This window comes from Tasmannia lanceolata, unplaced genomic scaffold (genome assembly GCF_043159265.1).
Source record: "Tasmannia lanceolata isolate RefF3 unplaced genomic scaffold, GAP_Taslan_0.1 ptg000016l, whole genome shotgun sequence".
Classification (NCBI taxonomy): domain Eukaryota; kingdom Viridiplantae; phylum Streptophyta; class Magnoliopsida; order Canellales; family Winteraceae; genus Tasmannia; species Tasmannia lanceolata.
In genome coordinates this window covers 16086534-16098088 of record NW_027518693.1, presented here as the reverse complement: position 1 = coordinate 16098088, position 11555 = coordinate 16086534, and the positions used below count along the sequence as shown (strand labels likewise).

The window sequence follows — 11555 nt, the reverse complement described above, 5'->3', positions numbered from 1 at the left end:
TCTTTTCAAGAGGAAATAACTTCGCACCCGTGCATCATGCGACATGCCACGTGCCACATGTAGGCACCCTTATCAATTGTAGTTGTTTCTCTTTTATTTTCCTTGCTAAGATAGTTATTAGTTAGACTGATCGATTTCGAATGACACTTTTCACTCATCAATATCTACAAGCAAAAACTAAATTAACATTTATATAAACCATAATTCAAATCAAACCACAAAAAAAAAGAGCGTCCACACTCATAAACATAATTAGCAGAACAAAGATCACATGTATGAAAACCTTTTACCAAACATCCTTACTTAGGCGATAAGATGGAATCGCCGTAAGATAATTGGCCCTAGGAACCACCAAACTGAACCTCTCCATCATGTCCAACTCACTTGGCTTGACCCCACCCGGAAGCTCCCATCTGAAGCAATGTACCAGCTGCGCCACAATGAGCCGCACGACCAACAGCCCCAAAGAGATGCCGGGGCAACTCCGGCGGCCCGCACCAAACGAGAGGAACAGGCAATCGCTCCCCCGCATGTCGGCATTGTTGCCTTTGAACCTCTCAGGGTTGAATTCTTCAGGGTTAGGCCATGAATTGGGGTCCTGCGATATGGCCCACGCGTTGATGATGACTCTGCTCTTCCTAGGAATGAAGTACCCATCTATTGTTATGTCCTCCATCGCCTCACGGGGGATGAGTAGTGGGGCCACTGGGTGCAACCTCATGCTTTCTTTGAGGACCAGGTCCAAGTAGTCTAGGCTAGGTAGGTCGGACTCTTCCACCATCCGGTCCATGCCCACTACTTTGGATAGCTCGTTTTGGAGCTTTTGCATTACGCTAGGGTTTCGGAGGAGCTCAGAGAGGGCCCACTCTGATGTTGCTGCTGATGTATTCACAGCACCAATGAGCATGTCCTGCGAAGGAGGAAACCCTAGTAATTGAGTTCGTCAATCTCAATGATATCAGCACGACCATGTTTTGACAATTGCACTAGTGCAGCTTGTCTTTTATTATTGAAAGAGCTGTTAAAGGTTATCACAGTTCCCAAAAAGCTCTCCCAACTCCCAAGTAAATAAAAATAAAAGACAAGCTGGGTTTGTGCAAATATTAAAACATGGTTGTGCTGATATCACTTCCCTATTAATATTCTTATTCTGTGGAAAATGATATTAATTATATGCAATCATTTTTTTGGAAAAGAGATATTAAAGGGAGTAAAATGACGAGAAAAGTGGGTGTAAATATCATTACCCTTTTTATTTTATTTTTGTGTTTTTAGCTGCTAAGGGCATTCATACCCACGCTACTTCTCACTTTATGTTTTTTACAATTTTGGAGTCACCCACTTACTGAGATTTTATAGGGTGTAACCTATATTTTAAAAAGCACTATACTTCCAACTTTTTGGGATGATCCGAACCGTTCATTTGTTGGGCTACAACCCATTTCCCAAATAGGTTGTGCCCCAAAAATCATTTCCATAGCATGATTCTAGCCCTCTCCATAGAGGTCTCCATAATGTGCAGTCCCTCTATAGATCAGAGGGTTTGGATCATCCTATGGTAATGATTTGCCATGTAAAAATCATAACTAGAGGAAAAAAAGAAGAAGAGGAAGTTGTTATATGTTTCCTCACCAGGAGGATCCCTTTGATTTCGTTGCGATCCACTTGAAATTCACTGTTCTTTGACTCCATAAATGCTAGCATTGCATCAACAAAGTCCCTCGGAGGCCCATTCCCCTTAGTCTTAATGTGTTCATCAATGATCTTCTCAAAGAAATTATCATAAACCTTGCTAAGTTTCTTCATTCTAGTCTCCAATCCTTGAAGATCCAATCCACTCACAAAAGGTATATAATCCGCCACATTGAATGATCCAGCCAAATTCATTGTTTCATCAACCACAGCTTTGAAACCCCTCTTATCTATGGTCTCGTCCATGTACTTCCTCCCAAATAGCATTCGGCATGACATGTCAACAATCAATTGTGACACCTGAAAAACAATGAAACATGGAAATATTGTGATGACCCTCTTGATTATTATTAGATTACGACTCTCTAAGATAAATTTGAGTCCGATAATCAGTTTTGTACTTACAATCGGTTCTCAAAATTCAAACAAAAAGGGGGCCTAAATCTTACATTTGTATTAGTTTATGGGCCATGAAATTTGGTTCTTGTTTGCATATAAGGTTATTTTAGACTAATCTTGCACATGAGACATTAAGGGGGGGCCTCTTTGAAAGCCATTTACTATACCATTTGCACAGAAGAATATATGCAAATAACTTTTAGGCCCTGTTTGGTTTGCAGGACTTTTCTAGAAAAGTTTGGTAAAACACATGATTGTGGCTAAACAGCTGTCAAAGGTTATTAGGGTTCCCCAAAAAGCTCTCAGAAGACAATAAAAAAAGATAAGATAAGCTGAGTTTGTACATTTATCAAAACATGATAGTGCCAATATCACTAGCCTAACTATTTCATCTAAAACTATCAGAACCATTGGATGCAAGTAACCATATTTTCCATTTAAGATCAAATGCAAATAACTTTAGGAGGAATCCAAAGAGGCCCTAAGGCTCTGTTTGTTTTGGAATTTTAGAACCGATTCTGAGTAACAGATTATTGGACTCAAATTAACCTCTAATTTTGATCCCAATAATCAGTTCTAATTTCACAATCTATTATCAAAATCCAAAATAAACAAGGGCTAAGTGCTAAAACTCATTAACTCATTACTCAATACCTTGGCAGTAAGGTCAACGATATCATGCTTTTCTTTGAGAGATTGGACCAAGAGACCCAACTCTTCTCCTCGCATAGATTTGAAGGATTCAATTTTGGTATTACTAAGCAATTCAAGTGTACAAAATTTCCTTGCATTTCTCCAATATGGGCCAAACTCAGAGAAACTGAGTCCCTTCCGATCATAGAAGAGGTACTTCCCAAACTCAGTAATAGGTCGAGTCGCGAAGACTGAGTCATGAGTCTTGAGAAATTGTATGCCTGCTTTAGGGGTCGAGACCACCACGGTTGGAACGAAACCAAACTGCATGTACATGATGGGCCCATATTGTTGGGCTAGCTTTTGAAGGTTACGATGAGGGAGGTCACCCAACATTAGTAGATTGCCTAACAATGGTATCCCTCGAGGACCCAGAGGAAGAGGGGTCTTTCCTCTCCTTCTAATGGCACGAAGAAGATAGGTAAAGGATAAGAGCCCTAAAGGTAGGAGAAGAAGAGAGGGCCACTGAAATATTGTATCCATGGTTTCACAACCAAGCAAAGAAAAACTCTACACGCAGACTATTTTTTTTCTTCTCTGTTTCCTCCTTCCTCTTCTTATATGGAATGAAGAGAGGGAGAAGCCTATTTAAAGGGTATTCTCCACCTTCCACCTAGTCATGCTTGATTTTGACATGGCTACTGATATAGTGATATTGACACTACCAGGTTTTATTAATTGCACCAACTAATCTTGTCTTTTATTATTTAAAGAGCTGTCAATGTTACGGTTCCAAAAAGCTCTCAAAGCCAAATATGAAAGACAAGACAGGCTGAGTTTGTGCAGTTATTAAAATAGGGTAGTGCCTGTCAAAGTTATTATGGTTTCAAAATGCTCTCAAAGCCAAATAAAACAGACAAGGCAAGCCGGCAAGCCGAGGTTGTGCAATTATTAAAATATGCTAGTGCCAACATCCTCTCTCTCTCTCTCTCTCTCTATATATATATATATATATATATATATATGTGGAGGGAATTACCATGCACACGGGATGCACGAGAGACGGTGAGCAAGAGAATCACGAGGGTGCTCAAAAAAAAATTTCGAGGGGTGTTAGTGCTTGAGTGTGCAACTAGAACCCATAACGTTTTGATTTCTCTCGTCTTTAGGAAAACACTTCCCAAAACGCAACTCTGTTTGGAAAATAAAGAGGATAGGAAGAATGAGAGCGATTACGTTCCGTTTTGTGGAGATTGGGGCTTTAAAAGGCTCTGTCTGGATGCCAGAAATAACCCGGCAAAACCTTGAAAGTAAAACTAAACGGTCCAAAATTTTCATTCCAAGACCGTTTCATTATCGTGTTTTAGTAATATGTGGTAGTCTTTATTACCAGATCCACATGTGGGAGTCTTTATTACCACAATTATTTCTCATATGTATTGGGGGTGAAAAAGGCGTAAAATTTTCTTCATCACCCAAACCATTCATACATACACGGCCGTCCAACATATAAACTCTCCATCTCTCCATCTCTCCCTTGTTAGGAAATTATCTTAACGGTGGATGTGGCATGTGCAAGATCAACGGCCTGGAATCCCCATCACCGTCTATTGTTAGTAATTTTTGCTGAACGGAATGTTGTGTTTATTGTCTAACTAACTTAAAGATATGATCCTTATGTTTGGCTCAAAGATCTTGCTGGCCAAGTGGGAGAATGTTAGGAAATTATCCTAACGGTGGATGTGGCATGTGCAAGATCAACGGCCTAGATCATTTTGTTAGTTGGTTTTGTGAAAAGGCATTAAGTGAAAATCCATAAAAGAAGGGGTGTAAATGTAAGAGACTTTTGGGGAGGGAACCAGCGTGATGAGGAGTTGTGTCTCTTCCCATAAATGTATATTTATTCTCTCATCCGGTCCCTACTTGCACATAACAATTTCTACATCCTTCTCTTGGCAATCCACGGCAAAAAGAGAGAGGAAGTCGGTCCCCATCACCGTCTGTTGTGGAGTGAGGAGAAATACCGGAATGGAATCCTTCCAGTGATAGCGTGATGAGGAGTGTTTTTTCGGATTTTGCTGGAATTTTCACTATGTTAAGGAAGAAGATGATGAATAGTGTCTGGCTTGGCGGGCCGAACCGGGCCGCGCGGGCCCATCAAGGATCCACGACGGGTTTTTCAATTAAAAAGGGCTCAGTAGACCCTCTAAGCCCACCAGACCGCTTGGCCCAACCTGACTTGAACCGGCCCATAGGCCCAAATGGCCCAAATCTGTGTTTGACTCGGTTTGACCCATTTTTGTGAGATTTTTGGCCAAATTATAGTGGTTCTGGAGGTTTTGCACCCTTCTGAATCCATTTTTTGGGTCATTTTTGGCATTTGGTATCTGTATCATACAGGTATAGTGTAAATTCAAAAACTTTTGATTTTTCAAGTTGGTTTTTGAGTTAAATATTTTAGGGTTTTAGCCCAAGTAAAACTGGTTCCGAACGTTTTGCAACCCTTTGAAGCCATTTTTGCTATCCATTTTGCCATTTGATCACTGTATAATATACTTATAGTGTATTTTTAACACTTTTGACTTTATAAATTTGGCTTTGAGTCAAAAGTTTTGGCATTTTGGGCTCGGATTAGATTGGTTCCTAAGGTTACAGACCGTTCTGGACCTATTTTTGAGGTCATTTTTTGTATTTAAGCACTGTATGATATAGTTACAGTGTAAAATCAAGACTTTTGGTTTTGTAAGTTTGATTTTAAGTCAAATATTTTGGGGTTTTGGACTTGGGTTAGATCATTCCTATGGTTTTAGACCATTCTGAACCCGTTTCCAAGGTCTGTTTTGGTGTTCGGAGTCTGGATTTTAAAATTTCAGTGTAATTTTATAACTTTTGGGTTTTTTAAAGTGGGCCTTGAGTTTAATTTTGATTTCAAACTCTTAAAGAATTAACTAAATGCCATGGAGACCCAGTTATGTAAAGTTTTGATGTTGTTTAATGATTAAAACTCAGTCAATGAACACATTTGGTTTCTAATTCTTAACTTAAGAACCCCTATATGTTGTTTATATGCTTTATGTTTTGCATATAACTTAAGGGTTAAAATGATTAGTTGAAATCATATATGGCACTAAACTTTTAACTTGAATGCACATTAGTTCATGCAAGATATGCTTAAAACCCAAGCTTATGGTTAAAATAAACTGATAGTGTGTATTTTCAAAACCTAAAATATTGAATTATGTTTGATCATGGAACTTGAAAGTTGGTTTTGTATACACAAGTTTATTACGTTGTTCATTATTTTTAGTTGAAATTGAACTATAGCTTATTATGATTGGTCACTAAATGAATGAACAAAGAACTGCGATTCCGACTGGGAAACGAAATCGCTTAAGGTTAAGTGGTTAATTTTGAGAATCGCGTCGCATACAATGACACATTTATGGACTATGAACCACTTTCAATTGCGACTATTTGTCCAAGAGCAACACTTAGCCCAACGGATGACTGTTGTTTTGCACAAATAGGCGATGTGAGAGGGCCAGGCCTGGGTAACCTGGTTTGGGGTTATGCTTCTGCCCAACGGTGATGTGCGCCTCAAGTATAGGGTTATCTGGCCCTAGTTGGTCTCATGGGAGAGCCAATTGTGTGCTGTGGCACGGCCCAACGGACGGCCCCAGGTGACACTCCTGGTGTCTCGCTAGAATCACAGTATTGTGATTTCCTGAATTGAAAATCGTTTGTGTGTTGTGGCACGGCCCAACGGACGACCCACAATGACACGTCTGATGTTTCGTCGGGGTCACATTTTTGTGTTTTTTTGTGATTCTGGGCAATCTAACTAATTTTCCCTTAAGATAGATTGACTGAGTATTGTATGTGAGAACCAATTGTGTGCCGTGGTACGGCCCAACGGACGACCCACGGTGATACACCGGTGTCTCTTCATAATCATGGTATTGTGTTTTCTAAAGTAGAAACCAATTCTGCATCATGGCACGGCCCGACGGACGGCCCATGATGGCACATATGGTATCTAATTAGAAGCACACTTATGTATCATCATGATTTTATACATTTTAGTCATTCTTTTTAGTTGGATTGATTAAAATCGTGGATTGAGTTAATTAAACTCCATTTGTGGACTGAATAGGTGTTATAAGAAGTGAGCATGTTTGGAACTGCAAGTCTGTGTCTGTGACATTGAAGTTGTTGGTATCTTAGTGTCTTTTCTAGATACCGATTATGTTGAGTACTTTAGTGGGTCAGAAACCTTAGCAAGTGATGGAATAGATCTGCATAATTCAAGACTACAAAAGGCTAAACTATGTATCATTGAATGACAGGCTCACTAAACCCACATCTAAAAGATGCTTATGAATAGTGGGAGTTCAATGTTAGTATCACTCTAGTAGTAATGGTAGACCTCCTTTTTTTATGCAATTCGAGATGTTTTTAAGACTCGAAAATGTAAAGGGGTTCTTAAATGTAGTTAGTGAATTTTTTAGAGGATCATTGGAAGCACTTGCAAATACCCTTATGATGTGTTTTGATAACCTTAAAGTATATTTACCAAAGTTGTAGTTTTGAGCACACTTTGAAAGGCTTTAGATTCAGAACCTTGGTTGTGCTCACTTTCGACACACCTCTTGGTTATTTTAAATGGCAACATTAGAGTCCTGAAGATATAGACTAGTCTTAGCATTATCAATTAAAGAGAGTGAACTTGGTATCAAGTGCCATTATCTTGAATAATAAATGACACATAAAGTATGGATCCCTTAAGTTCGATATGGCCTGGAATTAATACCATATCTTTGTATATTATGATTTCTATTTCGTAAGTACTCCGGAAAAAGATTTGTGAATAGATTAAGGCATTACTATTCACATTTAGAATTCTATGTGAGGTCTTGGTGCGAGTTAGGTGCTTAGTAGAGGAGAGTATACCATTATATCGGGAATAGAATAAATGTGGCTGCTGAAGCCATTATTACTCGCCACTCTTTTATGAAATTTTGGTTTCATATGAACTTGAAACCTTATTCTAGAAAAACTTGATTCCTTTGGCTATAAATCAAGGTCTGGAAGTATAATGGATTGTCTCTAGTTTTTCATTTCCCATTTAGTGATTTTGGTTCTCTTCAGGGCAATCCTTATTGACTTGGATTGCACTTCTCTCAAGGTCAGACTTGGCCCACCTTGCATTAGAATGAGATAATCAGTATTGTTAGAAATAAATGAAATCGCGTGAACAAGAATTTATCCAATCAGTGGCTTAAGTTTTTTAACCACATATCTGAGGATAGTTGGGTAAAAGAAGAATTCTAGATTCACTTGATTTTACCGATTTAAACAATGATACAGGGTAAATTGAAGGAGAAATATACAAAGATTAATCGGTTTAGGGTGTCACCAAGAGTATTGATCTACTAAAGGTCATTCACAATGACATCTTGGATCTTTGGACTCTGACAGTTGGTGGCGGAAGGTGTTACCCTTTTGGTTAAATTTTCTAGCCATATTTAAATGTGTCTCTCTAATCAAAAGTAGGAGGCCCTATCTTTGTTTGTGATCTATAAGGTAAGAGTCGAGAATTAACTTGACATAAACGATCAAAATAATAAGGGTCATTTATGCAACTCTCTGTTGCCTAAGATTGTGGGTTAAAACTCTTAAAACACCCATGTATTTTGTGATCCAAGTAAGGTTGTGCCTAAGACCCTTTAAGATTTATGGGTCATAAGGAAGCTGAAATTGGGAAACATGCAACTTTGGGTTGTTTATATGAGGCAAAAATTTATAACCCACGAATATAGTGATTAAGCTCTATGACCATAAGTTGCAATTTCATAGATTAACTTAAAGTATTTAAGGGTTTTAGGTTCTGTTGATTGACCCATAGTACATATATTGTCGGGATTAAATGTGCCAAGACTTCTAAAGGATGGTGACCTTAGTGGGAGTGTAGTGTCTTTAGTAAAATCACCTTTAAGGAGAACCAGATTGTGGTACCGGTACTGGTGATCCAAGAGAAGGTGGTACCAATGCTCATTGGAACATTAAAAGACACATATAAGTTAACAACCCACATTATAGATGTTTTGGTGGTGACGACTACCGAACAATCCTTGAGGTTAAGGAAAGAGGCACATAGTCTGTAGACTTAGAGATTCTGCTTAAGGTTTAGAGCAGACTTCCCGACAATTGTACATAAAGTTTCATCAAGTACTCTCTATGTTAAGTTTTAAGGAATTGTCACAGGATAATGGATATATCTTAAGGTCAGAGGAGTAATATTATTTTTCTCGTATTATGTGTTGATGGTATACTACTTGCTAGTAGTACTTAACCATGTTCAATGATATTCATACAAAAGAATTCAGGTGAAGCATCCTACATAATAGGAGTTTAGATTCGCCTAGTTGGGACTCGAGGATTGCTGAGATTGCAGAAAGCCTATCTTGGTAAAGTCCTAAGTATTGAACATGGATAAATTACTCAATTTGTAGTGTTCCTATAGTTAAGGGTGATATATTCAGTCAGTTCCAAGGTCCCAGGATCGATTCATTATAGGAGCAGATAAAGAGGTTCCATAATAGTTCCGCAATTGGGGTCTATTGAATGTTTAAATCTGCACCTATCTGTGTATAACCTATATGGTGGGCAAATTTAGAAAGTACCAATGTTATTTATGTATGGATCATTGGAAATTTGCCAAAAGGTTATATATTGTCTGTAAGGGACTAAAGGTTTAATGCTCACATAAAGTAAATGAGATAACCTTAGTGTGTTAATCTAATTCCGACTGTTGTCGGAACACCTAGAGTTCTGCTCTAGTATATTTTGCAGAAAGTCCTAAATCGTGGAAGAATGTCAAATTGACACTCAGTTGCTTCCACCTTGGGTACGGAGTTTATTGTGTACTTCAAGGCCTTGTACTATGCCTTGAAGTCGCGGAATTTTGTCTCAGGGTTTTATTTTGTTGATAGACGACAAGTTACTGAGAATGTATTATGATAATTCCGCTGTGGTTTTACAATTCCAAGAACGACAAATCAAGTAATGGGGTCAATGTATTGACATATTGTCGTGAGGAAGTTCAGAATCAGTGTGTATCTGAAGATTACATAAGCACCGCACTTATGTTGGCGGATCCTTTGACTGAGGACTTGTCACCAAAGCTCTTCAGAGAGCATGTAGCGCGCATAAGGTTGGTTGACACTTTTGATAGCCTATGGCAGTGGGAGTCTGCATTAGGTATTGAGATACACTGTTGTGATCACATTTTATTTTATGATTCTGATATATATTATTTTCTACCGCTCCATTTTGTGCACATTTCGTAAATGGATTGTGAGTAAGAGGTAGAATGTCTGTAGACTGTTTTGGACCATATTTACATCTTATGCATGCATGCGTTTACATTCATGTTGGTAAGTATTACTAATGATATAATCGTGGGGTAGGCTATTGGGTAGAGTTGGTGACCCAATGGTTACATGGTTTATTGTTAGTAATTTTTGCTGAACGGAATGTTGTGTTTATTGTCTAACTAACTTAAAGATATGATCCTTATGTTTGGCTCAAAGATCTTGCTGGCCAAGTGGGAGAATGTTAGGAAATTATCCTAACGGTGGATGTGGCATGTGCAAGATCAACGGCCTAGATCATTTTGTTAGTTGGTTTTGTGAAAAGGCATTAAGTGAAAATCCATAAAAGAAGGGGTGTAAATGTAAGAGACTTTTGGAGAGGGAACCAGCGTGATGAGGAGTTGTGTCTCTTCCCATAAATGTATATTTATTCTCTCATCCGGTCCCTACTTGCACACAACAATTTCTACATCCTTCTCTTGGCAATCCACGACAAAAATAGAGAGGAAGTCGGTCCCCATCACCGTCTGTTGTGGAGTGAGGAGAAATACCGGAATGGAATCCTTCCAGTGATAGCAAAACGATATTCAGCTTTCGGTATGTTCCCTTTACTGTTTCAATTTCAATCCATATGGTTAATTGTGATTTTCTCAAAGTTGGACCGCCAAAGATCTGTTGCCCGTGTTCCTTTTATCATGAACACTTACATCCCTCTCTCCCTCTCTCATCTCATTGCTCTTTATGCTAGCTTTCAACTCACTTCAGTTGAAGGGGATCGCGCATTCCTGGGACCCACTTCAGTTGTAGGGAACAGTAGCATAGAGTCGGGTAATGCTGGTCGGGTAAAACCTGACCCAAGTTGCAGCCCTAAATTTTACACTGTTTAATTTCTTTGCATTTTGAGTGTATTGGGGCTCTAAGTGCTTGAGTGTGCAACATAGGCCCCACGAAGTCTTGATTCCATCCTTTTTTAGAAAAACACTCTCCGAAAATGTAACTCCATTTGGAAAATAAAAACGGAAGTGAAAATGACCACAATTTGGTTATTTTCGCCGTTTTTTGGATTTTATGTGGATTGGAGCTTTAAGTGCTTGAGTCTACAGCATAGGCCCCACGAAGGAGTTCATTTCATTCTTTTTAGGAAAACATTTGCGAAAACGCAACTCGCGTTTAGAAAATAAAGACGAAAGTGAAAATGACCACCATTTCGTCATTTTTGCGGTGTTTTCTGGAATTTGTGGTGATGGGGGCTCATTTTGTTCTAACATAACTAAATATCAAGAGTTTGCTCAAGTGATGATGTATATCTTGGTAAAAAAGAATTGGTCTAGTAATTGGAAATAAATTTTTAAGAAAAAAATTATGTGTTTAAAAATCATTTAAAAACTGATTTTTTGAATTATTTAAAAAAATATTTCATTAGAACATTTTTTAATTATATTTTCCAAAATGGTTCAA

The 11555-nt window shown here is 38.4% G+C and overlaps 1 protein-coding gene across 1 annotated transcript; it reads right to left on the bottom strand.

The window, feature by feature from the left end:
• Nucleotides 1-165: 165 nt before the first annotated feature.
• LOC143848520 (cytochrome P450 71AU50-like) lies at nt 166-3357 on the bottom strand. The gene is made up of 3 exons (XM_077357474.1): nt 2746-3357; nt 1633-1992; nt 166-910 (listed from the first exon to the last, which is right to left on the bottom strand). Exons 1-3 carry the CDS (start codon nt 3265-3267, stop codon nt 287-289), a joined length of 1506 nt encoding a protein of 501 aa, XP_077213589.1. The 5' UTR covers nt 3268-3357; the 3' UTR covers nt 166-286.
• Between the last annotated feature and the right edge of the window lie 8198 nt (nt 3358-11555).

Excerpts from the sequence above, each read along its gene's own strand:
- LOC143848520 (XM_077357474.1), bottom strand. The coding sequence starts at position 3,267 with ATGGATACAATATTTCAGTGGCCCTCTCTTCTTCTCCTACCTTTAGGG. Across the intron at positions 1,993-2,745 it reads TCGTTGACCTTACTGCCAAG|GTGTCACAATTGATTGTTGA; the intron begins GTATTGAGTAAT and ends ATTGTTTTTCAG. Across the intron at positions 911-1,632 it reads AAATCAAAGGGATCCTCCTG|GACATGCTCATTGGTGCTGT; the intron begins GTGAGGAAACAT and ends CCTCCTTCGCAG.